Genomic DNA, 17,252 nt, shown 5'->3' with positions numbered 1-17,252 from the left:
TCTTAAGATTTCTGCATTGACTACATTTTCTGGCATATAAATAGCAGCTGACTGCTACAAGAGGAGGGATTTATGGGAAGATGAGCAGTAGATGTACTGCCCACAGCAACCCAATCATTTTAGATGTTATTTTGCAGAATGCACAAGACCAGAGGCAGGCAAACCTCTGTCACTCCAGCTGCTGTTTAACTACACAACCCAGGATGCCCTGCTCCAGTTTGTTTGCCCTAACAGCAAAACTGTGGCAGGGCATGCTGGGATATGAAGTTCCACAACAGCTGCATTGCCAATTGTTGAATACCCCTGCACTAGATGAAGAGCTAGAATCTGATTGGGTGCTACAGGCAACACCTACACATGTCCTATGGATATATTTATATTCATATCTCTCTCCTATGGATATATTTATTAAACTGCGGATTTTCAAGTGTGGAGATGTTGCCCATAGCAACCAGATTCTTATTTTATCTAGCACCTTCTAGAAGATAGTCAGAATCTGATTGGGTTCCACAGGCAACATATCCACATTTGAAAACCCGCATTTAATATATATGCTGCTTAGTGTCAGTGTGACAAGTGTTATAATTGTAGAAATGGATAGAAGGTGCTGCACACACTTTACCCAATGTAAAGTGTGTAAGTCACATGCACCCAAGTGGAGCTGGCCATTTTGTTTGGCCAGAACCAAACCATGCGACTGCAGGCTAGTAAATCATTCAGAAATAGTGACATTACCATGAGGAGTAAAGCGTCGCTAGCTGCCGCTGAAATGTTATTCTGTGGAATCATGAATACTGCACACACAAATGTCTGCCTCTGTGTGCTCGCATAAACACCTCAACAATAAACTCAGATCCCATTACATATATGTAGGTGTTGCAACAGGATACTACTCCTAAATATACTGTAAACCATTAATGGTCACAGTGTTATTCTGCTAAATACAGATATAGTATGTCCTCATACATCTTTGCTGCAGTCACACTGAACAGCCCCTCTCAGCATGCCATGTTACATGCGTGCCTTCTAGCGCCGGTAGCCTTTTTTTCTTCCTTCTTGCCAAAAACATATCTGAGTCGCAACACAAAGTGACTAGGGTGCACCAGGAATCTGTGCTGACTACTCTGATATATGACACTTGTATATCTGTGTGTGACAGAGTTTCTGAATCTGTATATGAAGTGCTACAATGTAGCAGCCGCAGCTTTTTCCCCCAATAAAAGTTTAGTTCTGCTCTGTATACAGACTCAATCACACACAATATACAAGTGTCATATCAAATTAATCAGCAGTCTCTCCTCATGCGTCCTAGTCGCCCTTGTGCATCCTAGTCAAAAAGCCGCCAGACATTAGTAGCGTTGCTCGGACTTGGTGGTTCAGTCATGTCAGGCATCTCATGCTGCATGGCGTATTGAGGATAGATGTAGGAGGATACATCTGTATGTTATGTTCTATGTGCCAAATAACTGCTGACCAACATAATAAATGGAATATATGAAGCAGGGTTATTGTTTCATTGGATCCCACACTTTCAGTCAACATCTTGTTTTCCTTAATTACTATGTAGCTACAACATAGCCAACTGAAGTTACAGAATGGACAGAGTGTACTTTATTTGGTGTGCAAGGAATGAAATAATGATATTTTTTTTTCCTGGAAAAACCCTCACTACAGCGTAGTTCAAATGATTCATGTCTTCATTCCCTTTGGAAACGCTGTGCCTCTTGCTCCATATCCATCATTTAGGCAGACATGATGAGAGGTGCCCAGGTCCCCAAGCTACACGTACTTTATACTGCTCCAGCTAATAAACTGGGAAAGCAGCCTGAAACCCAGGACTAGAATAAACTTGCGTTGAGCCAACACTTACGTCGCTGCAATCACCACTTCTTCTGTGGTCACAGGCTGGGTCCGGGACCTGTCCTGCGCACGGCGCAGCCTTCTCTCCACAGCTGCATTTCTAGGACGTGTCTTAGTGGTGTTTGGATCCAGAGGTTTTTCCATTTCCTGTGATCGATAGAAAACATTTGAAAAAAGGTGTAATCGGGGCAATGCACATTGTCAGTGCTTATCAGTAAATACAATTAATTCTGGTATCTAGGTCAAGTAGTGGGGAAGCGGTTAAAATACTGCTAGTCGAGATCTTGGAGGTCACAACGTTGACGCTGGTATACTGACTAGCGGTGAAATGCCACCACAGCCTACTCTCCCTCTGTGGGTATCCACGACACCCATAGAGGAAGAACAGAACATGTGGCACATGCATAACAGATAACTAGACATACAATTGTGGTATGGTTACAGTATAAGCATTAGGCAATAAGAACATTCTCCTGTTCAGCACAAGAAGAAATGGACACTGAATAAACGGTGCTCTGAGGCATCGTAGTTAGTCCCTTTTTAACTTATTATCCTTTATTTAAAGGGTAAATAAGCATACCAGTATATAAAGTACACTAGTACACCAGTACTGGCCGAGTCTGTACCCAAAGTAATTGGGTCTCGGTTCAAAACCAAATTTAAAATAAAAAATACCAATGGAGGATATGATAGCATAATTAAGAAAAGGAAGAGTATACGAGGCACCTGCTCATAAGAGTTTACAATATATAGGAAAGGTGTACAGCATGAGTCAGTGAGTCACTGTGTTGGGGGTGGGTTGCTTGAACTTGTAAGGATTCCATGACTAACGCCGGTATCATTTAGCCCTCTTCATCCCCCCCTACACACAAAAAATGGACTGATAGTGTGCTATTTGACTGATGGTCATTATCGGGCTATTCAATTAAAGCTCCTTTTTTTCCCGGGAGAAAAATGTTCTCTTATCGTGCGATAACACATGGAATCTGGGCTAAGTATCCAGACCCATGTGGTATCGCGGCTCCAAGGGCTGCTCATCGGTGACTAAACTTCAGGTGACTGAAGCATAATACTCAATAAGAGTCGGGGCTAATTGAATAGCCCCTGGCAAATCAATTAGCTGCGGTAAATTACTGCAGCTAATTGAATACCTGCCTATGCATAAAGGTGGTGAAAGAAAATGTGATAAAAAAATTATTGTTTCAAATTGGACAATGAAAACAGATTAATATAAAACTGCAATTAATGCAGTTGGTACATTTTTAAATACATTGCAGACTTTGTTGGCACATTAAATCTATCACACAGCGATTCTGAACATACTTGTGTCTAATAAAATATTGCTATAAATCTGCATTTTATATGAATAGCTTATTTAACAATAACCATCACTGTTAACAAGATATGAAGCTATATCGACCTTTGGATAATTGTATGAAGTGGTCTGGGCTCAGCGCTGCACAAATCACATTTTATTTTTTGCCACATAAAATGCAGGATGCGCACTATAGAAATAAATTTACCACCAATTACTCCAAAGTCGTAATTAATAGAGCACTTTATCAATATTGTCCAGACACTAGGACTTCAGTTAAACTGTGTTGAAAGCACAGTTATTCTGTAGGCTTCATTAATATGCATCCTATGATTTACTGGCATTTCTGCTTTTCACAGAGTTCACCAGTGTAACTGTACTCAGCTGCTGGATCTCTAGAACAGACTGTCACTGCTAGTTATACAAGACAGAACAAGAATTTAGCAACATTCGAGGACAAGTAACATGTTTTTACAGACAGCTATAAGAAACTGCATTCACCATCGTGTAGTGTTGGACAATGTAACTTGTGTGTGTGTGTGTATGTATAACATACATAATATACATATATACATATATATATATATATATATATATATATATATATATATATATATATATATGTATGTATCTCCTATATAATAGACCAGATCTGTGACTTTGTGACTCATTTGCTAACGCTGGGCGGAGTCACAACACTGGGCGGAGTTAGTCAAATGAGTCACAGATCTGGGCAAATCTATAGGAGACTAGGAGCAGAAGCAGATAGTATGGGCATGGCACAGGCAGGGGTGCATATCTCCCAGCTTTCTTCAGGCAGACAGGGGTGCATACCTCCCAGCTTTCTTCAGGCAGAAGGAGGGGGACACACGCATGGCGAAAAGGGGGCGTGGCAAACAAAATGGGGCGTGGCTTCACGGGAGGGCCCCCGTTTTCGTCAGTGAGGGGGCATGCCCAGCGCTCTGTGAGCTGCTGGCATGCCTCCAGGGGCGGATTATGAGTCCGGGGGGCCCAGGGCACTTGAGACAGGGAAGCCCTATCTCATTGCTGTGCCTGCTGTGGGTTGGGGGCGTGGCCTAATCGCGCCCCTTGTGGCCACGCCCTCTTATGCAAATTCCGGGATTTGGAAGGAAAGGTGGTCGCTCCCCCCTACACACCCGCACAGGCAGAAGAAAGCAGGGAGACTGCTGCCTCCCTGCAAGACCACAGACCTGCCAACACGCAGCAGCGTGTGCTGACTGTAGCTCAATGCTACCACTGTTGCTGGCAGGACGGGGAGCTTCTGAGCTGGGACAGAGCTACTCCAGCCGGGGGGCCCCCTAAAACTGTGGGGCCCATGGTACGTACCCCCTGCCCCCCCCCCCCCTTAATCCGGCTCTGCTGCCGGAACCCCGGGACAGTTGGGAGGTATGGGGGTGTGTGAGGGGGTATGCCGTACAGACAGACGGGCACCGGCTCACTGTGTGCTTGACCCCCCACATCAGCATACTCAGCAGGGTCTCTCTGGCGCGGAGGAGCGTCACTTTCTAGCACACTCCACGCTTCTTAGCTGCAGTTTTGTAGGGCACCTGCCGCTGTGCAGTTTCCGTACTGCCTCTGTTATCTTCAGCCACGGAAACCCCACCGCTAGCTGCAGCGCTGCCGCACGCAGTGAGGTGCGCCCAGCTCCTTCACACACTTTAGCCAGCGGGTAGCGCTGCAGAAGTCCGAGCTGCTTGCAGGCTCCGACCCCCTCCTCCCTCCAGCCGCAGCGTCTCCTGGGAGCTAACCAGTCACTCCCAGTCTCCCCTTACCACAGTGCCCGGCAGCCGCGAGGTCCGCGCCGCGTGCATGCTATGACCCCCTCCTCCCTCCAGTCGTAGCATCTCCTGGGGGCTAACCAGTCACTCCCAGTCTCCCCTTACCACAGTGCCTGGCAGCTGCGCGAGGTCTGCGGTGTGTGATTGAGAGGGGGGAGGGATGCTGACGGGCAGAGGAAGCGGGACTCCAGCCTGAGTCAGCCACGCCAAGTCTCCATCAGCAGCAGATCCCAACAGGTTGGAGTGGAACAGCAGCAGCCAGCAGCAGTGACTCCGGTAAGACACATCTGTCTGTCACCCCTGGCATTGCCCTTTCACCCTTATGCTGGCCCTGTCACCCCTGTCCTGGTCCTGCCGCCCCTACCCTGGCCCTGTCACCCCTATCCTGTCCCTGTCATTTCTGTCCTGGCCCGGTCGCCCCTGTCCTGGCCCCGTCACCCCTGTCCTGGCCCCGTCACCCCTGTCCTGGCCCCGTCACCCCTGTCCTGGCCCCGTCACCTCTGTCCTGGCCCCGTCACCTCTGTCCTGGCCCCGTCACCTCTGTCCTGGCCCCGTCAACCCCTGTCCTGGCCCCGTCAACCCCTGTCCTGGCCCCGTCACTCCTGTTCTGACCCCGTCACTCCTGTCCTGGCCATGTTACTGCATGCCCTCCAACTACCTTTTTGGCAGGTACAGTACCCGCAGCGCCTTCAGACCCCCCCTCAATGCACCACACCTCTGCACCTTCCCCTCCACCACATGCGGCACTCCACCCCTCCCACACACGCTGTGCCTCCAGACCCCGTACACCACCCGTGGCTCCCACTCCTATGCCCCTCCACCACCCACAGCACCTCCAGACCCCCTCCACCATCCACCCCCCATATATGTCTCCCCCCACACCTGCCCCCCTCCACCCGCAGCATCTGCAGTATCCCCCTCACCCACCCCTCCCCCACCCATGGCACCCCCGCACCTGACGCGCCTCCGGACACCCTTCCCAATCCGCCGCACCACCCGTACCTGCCCCTCCCCTACCCACGGTGCCTCCAGACCCCCTACCCCACCCCTGGCACCCCCACCCATTCCCATCCCACAGCACCTACGGAACCCTTCACCCATCCGCAACATCCCCGCACCTGCCCCTCTCCCACCTGTGGCACCCCTGCCACTCCCCCACCTACAGTGCCTCCGGACCCCTCCCCCATCTGCAGCCCCCACTCCTCTGCCCCTCCCCCACCCGCAGCACCTCCTGACCCTTCCCCATCCGCCCCCCCCCGCTTCCGCCCCCCCCTCCACCCGCAGCATCTACAGACACCCTCCCCCATCCGCAGTCCCCCACGCACCCGCTACATTCTGTACATCATGCCCTGCAGGTGCTGTTCACGCCGTCGCAAGGGGCTGCGCCTCCTTCACCATCACACGCCCTTTCATTGTGCAATATTTAACCACTAACAAAGAAATGCAGGTAATACTCCATATAATACAAATATTGAACCCCAGAAAGGTATGCAAGGGTTAAGGGGGCGTAGCCCCTTGCGACGGTGTGAAGAGCGCCCATAGGACGCGATGAAGCACCTAGTATATATATATATATATATATATATATATATATATATATATATATATATATATATATATATATATATATATATATATAAACAAACAGTACTCCGGCACTCATGGCCTCCCCAAGTAATGGGTGTAACTCGCTCCGGTGCCCTCCTCAGGGATAAGACCCTTAGTATACATACAAATGAACAAGAAGAGGCGGCACTCAGCAGGCTTAAGAAAACTTCAAAGTGATGTATTCAGTGCAGTCAACGTTTCGGGGACCACCTCCCCGTCTTCAGGACAAATGTGCAGTGTTATACAAACATATTTATACATATCTACTTACCCCCCTGATCAGTTTCCCCGCCAGCGTCTCCCACGGCCGCGTCTCCCGCACTCTCAGCCCGGCGTCCACATCGCACCACGTGATCCGGACCACCTGATGCGGAAGTGACGTCACGGCGCCCGGCCGGGCCGCGTTACCATGGTGACCCTGTAATCATAATAACAACAGACATGTACAGGGTTATCGTGCATGATCGGGCAATATTTCAGTGCATCGGGTCCCATAGGGACATTATGTAAAAGACATATACAGTTTTACAATAATTTAAAAACATGTGTGACCAACATATAATTAAGACGATCCCTGCCGACCAGGGACCGACATATATAAGTGCATAGACCGATCCATGCTGTTAACCCCTACAGCTTGCAAGTTGATACAACCAATCTACATATATCGATATCCCTAAGAAGGATATCTTCCAACGTGCAACATACATGTGCCACCTAAATATATATATTCTACGGCCTCCTCCCCTGTGCCCTAGCGGGGTCCTCACCTATAGATCTTTAATTTTTTTGGGGGAAATTTGTTATTATTCTTCAAAGCTAAATATCCCCTTAATTTGTGATACATCCACGGCTCCATATAGAGCCTAAAACTCATCTGCTCCTCTAATCTGTTTTAGAGACATGTTACAGTGCCAAAACCACTTATATGAAATTAATCAAGCCTAGGCTATCATTTAGCCCACCTGGTTTTAGAGTATTCAACCTGTGGATCCACATAGACTCCAGCTGAAGAAGCTGTTTGCCCCTATTTCCACCTCGCTGTGATGCTGGGACATGGTCTATGATCCTATGTTTAAATGTTGCCATCCCGTGTTTTGATTCTACAAAGTGGCGTGCCACCGGCTGATCTCCACTGCCTGTTGCTAGGGCGTTCCTAATGGCTTGCCTGTGTTGTGCCATCCTGGTTTTAAACTGGCATTCTGTTTTGCCAATATAGTAACGCCCACAAGGGCACATTATGGCGTATACCACAAACTTCGAGCTACAAGTGAGTGGCCATTTTATTGGGAATTTTTTGCCACTGAAGGGATGTGAAATATTGTCTCCTGGGGACATATGGGAACAGGTTGTACATCCTGTACATTTAAAACACCCATTTTTACGTGTTAAAAAATTAGTGGGGGTGTTCTTTAATTTTGACAAATCTGTCTTCACTACTATGTCCCTGATGCTTCTCCCTCTTGTGTAGCTTGGCATTAACCGTTGCTTGTGGAACATTTTCAATTCTGGATCAGTGGACACCAAGGGCCACAAACTCTTTACTTTCTTATTAACAAGATCACTTTTTACATTGTATTCATTCACCCATGGGATAACCCCCGATTTTTGTTTGGGACCATGATCCTGCAATAATGTTTCTCTACTAGATTCCTGTGCTTTTTTTCTAGCAGCTATCAGGAGTTTAACCGGGTAGCCTCGTTGACGGAATCTCTGTTCCATCTCGTCCAGTTGTTTTACTCTTTCAGACTCCTCATTATTGACTCTACACACCCGCAGAAATTGCGAGTATGGTAGACTGCAGGCGGTGAGGCATCTCATTACAGGGAATTTGAGATACGAGGGCCCTGACATTGATTTCTTTATGGCGCTACTTGAGTTTACACTCACACACAATTTTTTCATCTTCGATGATAAATACTATAGGCAGCGAACGGGGTGTGCCATGGGTTCTCCGGTGGCACCCTCGTTCGCAAACGCCTATATGTGGGATGTAGAAAAGACACTGTTTTTTGCTGATCCGCAAATATCTGAGCGATTATTCATCTATTTTCGTTATATTGACGACTTGCTCCTCTTCTGGAGAGGGGAGGACGTTGAGCTCAGTGGATTAGTATCAGCCCATAACTCCACGACTAGCCCCATTAAGTTGACACTGCTGTGTCATAAATCTGAGATTTGCTTCCTGGATATAAAAATCAGGATCCAGGATGGCAAAATCATGACTGGGTTGTATAAGAAACCCACAGATCGTAACACCATTTTAAGACACGACAGTTTCCACCCTCCTGCGACGGTTAAGGGTCTACCATACTCGCAATTTCTGCGGGTGTGTAGAGTCAATAATGAGGAGTCTGAAAGAGTAAAACAACTGGACGAGATGGAACAGAGATTCCGTCAACGAGGCTACCCGGTTAAACTCCTGATAGCTGCTAGAAAAAAAGCACAGGAATCTAGTAGAGAAACATTATTGCAGGATCATGGTCCCAAACAAAAATCGGGGGTTATCCCATGGGTGAATGAATACAATGTAAAAAGTGATCTTGTTAATAAGAAAGTAAAGAGTTTGTGGCCCTTGGTGTCCACTGATCCAGAATTGAAAATGTTCCACAAGCAACGGTTAATGCCAAGCTACACAAGAGGGAGAAGCATCAGGGACATAGTAGTGAAGACAGATTTGTCAAAATTAAAGAACACCCCCACTAATTTTTTAACACGTAAAAATGGGTGTTTTAAATGTACAGGATGTACAACCTGTTCCCATATGTCCCCAGGAGACAATATTTCACATCCCTTCAGTGGCAAAAAATTCCCAATAAAATGGCCACTCACTTGTAGCTCGAAGTTTGTGGTATACGCCATAATGTGCCCTTGTGGGCGTTACTATATTGGCAAAACAGAATGCCAGTTTAAAACCAGGATGGCACAACACAGGCAAGCCATTAGGAACGCCCTAGCAACAGGCAGTGGAGATCAGCCGGTGGCACGCCACTTTGTAGAATCAAAACACGGGATGGCAACATTTAAACATAGGATCATAGACCATGTCCCAGCATCACAGCGAGGTGGAAATAGGGGCAAACAGCTTCTTCAGCTGGAGTCTATGTGGATCCACAGGTTGAATACTCTAAAACCAGGTGGGCTAAATGATAGCCTAGGCTTGATTAATTTCATATAAGTGGTTTTGGCACTGTAACATGTCTCTAAAACAGATTAGAGGAGCAGATGAGTTTTAGGCTCTATATGGAGCCGTGGATGTATCACAAATTAAGGGGATATTTAGCTTTGAAGAATAATAACAAATTTCCCCCAAAAAAATTAAAGATCTATAGGTGAGGACCCCGCTAGGGCACAGGGGAGGAGGCCGTAGAATATATATATTTAGGTGGCACATGTATGTTGCACGTTGGAAGATATCCTTCTTAGGGATATCGATATATGTAGATTGGTTGTATCAACTTGCAAGCTGTAGGGGTTAACAGCATGGATCGGTCTATGCACTTATATATGTCGGTCCCTGGTCGGCAGGGATCGTCTTAATTATATGTTGGTCACACATGTTTTTAAATTATTGTAAAACTGTATATGTCTTTTACATAATGTCCCTATGGGACCCGATGCACTGAAATATTGCCCGATCATGCACGATAACCCTGTACATGTCTGTTGTTATTATGATTACAGGGTCACCATGGTAACGCGGCCCGGCCGGGCGCCGTGACGTCACTTCCGCATCAGGTGGTCCGGATCACGTGGTGCGATGTGGACGCCGGGCTGAGAGTGCGGGAGACGCGGCCGTGGGAGACGCTGGCGGGGAAACTGATCAGGGGGGTAAGTAGATATGTATAAATATGTTTGTATAACACTGCACATTTGTCCTGAAGACGGGGAGGTGGTCCCCGAAACGTTGACTGCACTGAATACATCACTTTGAAGTTTTCTTAAGCCTGCTGAGTGCCGCCTCTTCTTGTTCATTTGTATGTATATATATATATATATATATATATATATATATATATATATATATATATAGTAAAAAATTCCTGAAGCTCTATGTAGCTCTAATATATTTCGGAACACATGAGTCTTTGATGAAGAGTGTGACCCAATAATTGTTAACTAACAACGATGTAACATCTCTCTCCCTTGCACCATTTTAAATATATTTGATTAAAATAAGATAAAGGTAATTTCTATATCCAAAAGAATGAGTGATTATGCAACATATGACACCTGAGGTGTGTTTTATTATTATAGTTATGTTAGATATGTGCTGTATGTGTACCACTTGCTATATATATTGTTGTATGTATTTTATGTCTTTTTATTTTTATTAACTTGTGATGTACATTCGTGCATATTATGTAAAGATGTGCTATACCTGATATATAATAGAAAATGTGGTTTAATTATGTAAGGCTAATACAACCACGGCAAGCTGAAAGAGCCGCGGCGCTGTAAATTGAAGTGTGACGTTGTTTTCTGGGAGAGGCCTTTTCCCTATAAAATCCTCTTAGATATCTGACAGACCAGCCTCCTGACGAAGTGATACACGAAACGCGTTGGGGCGTGGTCTGTCAGACGTTCCTTTCCTGCAAGTGTGCTGGATGATCTGCTCGATCCCTCGGCACGGTGGCTTGACGGGTCCTAGCTAACTTCACGGCCGGATACGGTGCTTTGTCCCGGACTGCGGTAGGCGATTACAGCTACAGCCTTGTGGAATATTTACAAACCATGTGGTAATCAGCCCACAGTGTGGGTAATCAGGGTACGAGTCTTTGAATTACCTGTCCTGGATTGTACATACTGGTGTTTTATCCATTAAAGTACTGATTTGCACTATGAGCGCACCTTCTCCTCATTTTTATCTTTAGAAAACATTTCTCCCGGAGTTCGGAGTGAATATAGGAGAGACGTGCTGCGGTAATTAATTTTATCTGTGCCCCAAGCCCGGACTGTTGGTCTGTAGATTGTATATCAAAGAGTCACCAGCGCACCTGTATATGCTTCTCCAAATATATATATATATATATATATATATATATATAAAATTAGATTTTAAACCTACTCTTGTAGTCCGTAGAGGATGCTGGGGACTCCGTAAGGACCATGGGGATAGACGGGCTCCGCAGGAGACATGGGCACTTTAAGAAAGACTTTAGGATTTGGGTGTGCACTGGCTCCTCCCTCTATGCCCCTCCTCCAGACCTCAGTTAGAGAAACTGTGCCCAGAGGAGACGTACAGTACAAGGAAAGGATTTTTGTTAAACCAAGGGCAAGATTCATACCAGCCCACACCAATCACACCGTATAACTGGTGATAAACTAACCAGTTAACAGTATGAAATTCAACATAGCTTCAGTCGGAAACTGAAAGCAACCATAACATAACCCTTATGTAAGCAAAACTATATACAAGTCTTGCAGAAGTAGTACGCACTTGGGACGGGCGCCCGGCATCCTCTACGGACTGGCGTAATACCTTTGCAGTTTTTTGTTTAGGCGGGACGCCATCATGTCATCTGGGGCAGGCTCCACTGGCTTGCAATCTGTGTGAAGACTTCCTGATGAAGTCCCCACTCACCCGGATGCAGGCCGTGCCTGCTGAGGAAGTCTGCTTCCCAGTTGTCCACTCCCGGAATGAACACTGCTGATAGGGCGCTTACATGGTTTTCCGCCCAGCGTAGAATCTTTGTGGCTTCCGCCATTGCCACTCTGCTCTTTGTGCCGCCCTGGCGGTTTACATGAGCTACTGCGGTGATGTTGTCTGACTGGATCAGAACTGGTAAGTCGTGAAGCAAAGTCTCTGCTTGACGAAGGGCGTTGAATATGGCCCTTAGCTCCAGGACGTTGATGTGAAGACAAGTCTCCTGACTTGACCAAAGACCCTGGAAGTTCCTTCCTTGTGTGACTGCACCCCAACCTCGGAGGCTTGCGTCCGTGGTCACCAGGACCCAGTCCTGAATGCCGAATCTGCGGCCCTCTAGAAGGTGAGCACTCTGCAGCCACCACAGGAGAGACACCCTGGCCCTGGGGGACAGGGTGATCAACCGATGCATTTGTAGATGCGACCCGGACCATTTGTCCAGTAGGTCCCATTGGAAGGTACATGCATGGAACCTGCCGAATGGAATGGCCTCGTAAGATGCCACCATCTTTCCCAGGACTCGCGTGCAGTGATGCACTGACACCTGTTTTGGTTTCAATAGGCTCCTGACCAAAGTCACGAGTTCTTGAGCCTTTTCTATCGGCAGATACACCCTTTTCTGGTCCGTATCCAGAATCATGCCCAGGAAGGGTAGACGAGTCGTAGGAACCAGCTGCGACTTCGGGATATTGAGAATCCAGCCGTGTTGCTGTAACACCTTCAGTGAAAGTGACACGCTGTTCAGTAATTGTTCTCTTGATCTCGCTTTTATGAGATCGTCCAAGTACGGGATAATTGTGACACCTTGCTTGCGCAGGAGCACCATCATTTCCGCCATTACCTTGGTGAAAATTCTCGGGGCCGTGGAAAGCCTAAACGGCAACGTCTGAAATTGGTAATGACAATCCTGTACCGCAAATCTCAGGTACGCCTGATGAGGTGGATATATGGGAACAATTAGGTATGCATCCTTTATGTCCAGAGATACCATAAAATCTCCCCCTTCCAGGCTTGCGATGACCGCCCTGAGCGATTCCATCTTGAATTTGAACCTTTTCAAGTATAGGTTCAGGGATTTTAAATTTAAAATGGGTCTGACCGAACCGTCCGGTTTCGGGACCACAAACAGGGTTGAGTAATATCCCCTGCCCTGTTGAAGCGGGGGAACCTTGACCACCACCTGTTGAAGATACAATTTGTCGATTGCATTTAACACTATCTCCCGTTCTTGAGGAGACGTTGGCAGAGCAGATTTGAAAAACCGGTGATGAGGCACCTCTTCGAATTCTAGTTTGTAACCTAGGGAAACAATTTCTATTGCCCAGGGATCCACCTGTGAGTGGGCCCAGATGTGGCTGAAAATTCGAAGACGTGCCCCCACTGGGGCGGACTCCCTTAGTGGAGCCCCAGCGTCATGTTGTGGATTTTGCAGAAGCCGGGGAGGACTTCTGTTCCTGGGAACTAGCTGTGTTGTGCAGCTTTTTCCCTCTGCCCTTACCTCTGGCAAGAAAGGACGATCCACGGCCTTTCTTGTTTCTATTTGATCGAAAGGACTGCATTTGATAATGCTGTGCTTTTTTAGGTTGTGAGGGAATATAAGGTAAAAAATTAGATTTGCCTGCCGTAGCAGTGGAGACCAGGTCCGAGAGACCTTCCCCAAACAATTCCTCACCCTTGTAAGGTAAAACCTCCATATGCCTTTTTGAGTCGGCATCACCTGTCCATTGTCGGGTCCAAAGGACTCTTCTAGCCGAGATCGACATAGCGTTAATTCTCGAACCAATGTCTCTTTGTGCATCTCTCATATATAAGACAGCATCTTTTATATGTCCTAGGGTCAATAGGATGGTATCCTTATCCAGGGTATCAATTTCCGCTGATAAGGTATCTGTCCATGCTGCTACACACCCATGCCGACGCAATAGCCGGTCTCAGTAAGGTACCTGAATGTGTATAAATTAGAGATGAGCGGATTCGGTTTTACTCGGTTTTACTCGGTTCTCAAAACCGAATCTTATTGGCTCACGGATGTCACGTGTTTTGGATAGCCAATAAGATTCGGTTTTGAGAACCGAGTAAAACCAAATCCGCTCATCTCTAGTATAAATGGACTTCAGGGTAACCTCCTGCTTGCGATCAGCAGGATCCCTGAGGGTAGCCGTATCTTGGGAAGGCAGCGCTACCTTTTTGGATAAGCATGTCAAAGCTTTGTCCACCCTAGGGGATGATTCCCACCGTATCCTGTCCGTTGGCGGGAAAGGATACGCCATAAGAATCCTTTTGGGAATCTGCAGTTTCTTGTCTGGAGATTCCCAAGCTTTTTCACATAACTTGTTTAGCTCATGTGAGGGGGGAAACTTTATCTCAGTTTTCTTTCCCTTATACATGCGTACCCGCGTGTCAGGGACAGGGGGTTCCTCTGTGATATGCAAAACATCTTTGATGCAATAATCATATATCGAATAAATTTAGCCACCTTTGGCTGTAATTTTGCATCATCATATTCGACACTGGAGTCAAAATCCGTGTCGGTATCAGTGTCAACTATTTGGGATAGTGGGCGCTTTTGGGACCCCGAAGGTCCCTGCGACATAGGTACAGGCATGGGTTGACTCCCTGACTGTTCCCTAGCTTCAGCTTTATCCAATCTTTTGTGCAATTAATTTACATTGGCACTTAAAACATTCCACATATCCATCCAGTCAGGTGTCGGCGCCGTCGACTGTGACCACATTCATTTGCTCATCCTCCACCCTTGAAAAGCCTTCTACCTCAGACATGTCGACACACACGTACCGACACACCACACACTCAGGGAACCCTCTTATCGGAGGACAGTTCCCCCACAAGGCCCTTAGGAGAGACAGAGAGAGAGTATGCCAGCACACACCCAGCGCTATAATAACCCAGGACAAAAACACAATAATTATGTTTACCCAGATAGCGCTTTTATACTCAATTCGCCAATTATGTGCCCCCCCTCTACTTTAAAACCCTCTTGTCACCGTGATCTAAGCAGGGGAGAGTCCGGGGAGCTTCCTCTCAGCGGTGCTGTGGAGAAAAAATGGCGCTGGTGAGTGCTGAGGGAGAAGCCCCGCCCCCTCGGCGGCGGGCTTCTTTCCCGCTCTAAAATACAAAACTTTGGCGGGGGCTCGTAGGTATATACAGTGGCCGGCTGTGTATACCCATCTTTTGCCAGGAGAGGTTTATTTGCAGCCCAGGGCGCCCCCCCCCCTCCCCCCGCGCCCTGCAACCTTACAGTGACACAGTATGTGAGGTGAATGGGAGCAATGGCGCACAGCTGCAGTGCTGTGCGTTACCTCATTGAAGAACAGTGAAGTCTTCTGCCGCCTCTGATGTCTTCTAACTTCTCATACTCACGTGGCTTCCACCTTCAGGCTCTGTGAGGAGGACGGCGGTGCGGCTCCGGGACGGACGGCGAGGATGAGACCTGTGTACCGATCCCTCTGGAGCTAATGGTGTCCAGTAGCCTAAGAAGTAGAGCCTTTCAACTCACAGAAGTAGGTCTGCTTCTCTCCCCTCAGTCCCTCGATGCAGGGAGTCTGTTGCCAGCAGGCTCCCTGAAAATAAAAAACCTAACAAAATACTTTCTGTCAGAAACTCAGGAGAGCCTCTGAAAAGCACCCAGTCTCCTCTGGGCACAGTAATCAACTGAGGTCTGGAGGAGGGGCATAGAGGGAGGAGCCAGTGCACACCCAAATCCTAAAGTCTTTCTTAAAGTGCCCATGTCTCCTGCGGAGCCCGCCTATACCCATGGTCCTTACGGAGTCCCCAGCATCCTCTAGGACGTAAGATAAATATATATATATATATACATATACATATACATACATACACATACATACATACATACATAAACATACACATATTGTATATATTCTTTATTAGTTGTGTTTTATTTCACTTTACTTTTTTTTATTTGCTTTCATTGGTCCTTGGACATTATTCTTGTTTCCCTGAACAATGTCACCAACCATTTCATAATCCATCTAGAGAAGCGATTCCCAAACTGGGTGCCGTGACAGGGCACGGCAGGGGTGCCACAGGTTGGTGGTTCTGGACCAATTGAAATTATTTATGATCAATGTGATATGCAAAACAAATGTTGATGGCTGCCAAAAATATGTAGACAAATGGAATTGCAATCTGTGTCGACCATTTGTATGTCGGACCATAAAACTGGACAACCATTTGATTATGTCTACCTAAGTCAATGTCGACCATCTGGTGTTGACCTATTTACTGTCTATCTTCTATTCTGATACCAACTGAACTCATCCATTCTGTACCTTCACTCCATATTCCCAACTTGTGAAGCAAGTGATTCTGAGTTGGCAGCACACCGTGGGGCAATGCATTTATTAAGTTTGCATGTAGCTCACAAATGCAGGGCAGCTTTATTTTTACACTGCAATTCAGATTTGGAGTTTAGTCACGCCCCTCTCAAATCTAAATCTCTGCACGTTTTATATCTGACCCACCTGCATTAAAACATGGTTTTGTCAAGGTCCAAAATTACTTCCTTTTGTTGCTCTACTCCCAACTCTGTATCAGCCGAGTTATCTGGATTTTCAAACCCTTCTCTTTGCGTGTTCTGCAATCATACGGCCCCCTGGATAACCCCGGACTCCTGAATGCTTCATTTCCTACACTCTGAATACCCCTGATATCATCTTGGACAATTTCAACATCCCAACTGAGGATGCACATCATCTTCTACAGTATTCTCTCTCGCTGTGTTGAAGATCTAAATCGCAAGTTTATCTGCAGAGATATCAAGGCCCTTCAGTGGGAGTCCCAGAAGAAATGACCAGGGATTTTTAACAGGGACTACCTTGCTAAAGGGAGTTGCAATTATGTCCCAAAATTATGGTTGGGGGCAGGTCCACCAGACATGAATTAAGGAACCCTGTTCTCCACAACCTCTTCAACAATTAGGGGACACAGACACAAAAATCTTATGCAATCTACTGGGGACCATAATGCAATTTAGTGGGGATAA

The 17,252-nt window shown here is 46.8% G+C and overlaps 1 protein-coding gene across 21 annotated transcripts in view; it reads right to left on the bottom strand.

The window, feature by feature from the left end:
• Positions 1 to 17,252, bottom strand: part of SVIL (supervillin) — a 381,188-nt gene that overhangs the window by 112,438 nt on the left and 251,498 nt on the right. For all 21 annotated transcript variants that reach the window (XM_063922042.1, XM_063922039.1, XM_063922044.1 and 18 more), the window contains one exon: positions 1,871 to 2,007. In XM_063922042.1, the coding sequence (XP_063778112.1) occupies positions 1,871 to 2,007 (137 nt within the window). The remainder of the gene's footprint in view (positions 1 to 1,870; positions 2,008 to 17,252) is intronic.

This window comes from Pseudophryne corroboree, chromosome 5 (assembly GCF_028390025.1).
Source record: "Pseudophryne corroboree isolate aPseCor3 chromosome 5, aPseCor3.hap2, whole genome shotgun sequence".
In the NCBI taxonomy this organism is placed as follows: Eukaryota; Metazoa; Chordata; class Amphibia; order Anura; family Myobatrachidae; genus Pseudophryne; species Pseudophryne corroboree.
This window is presented reverse-complemented; position numbering and strand designations above follow the sequence as displayed.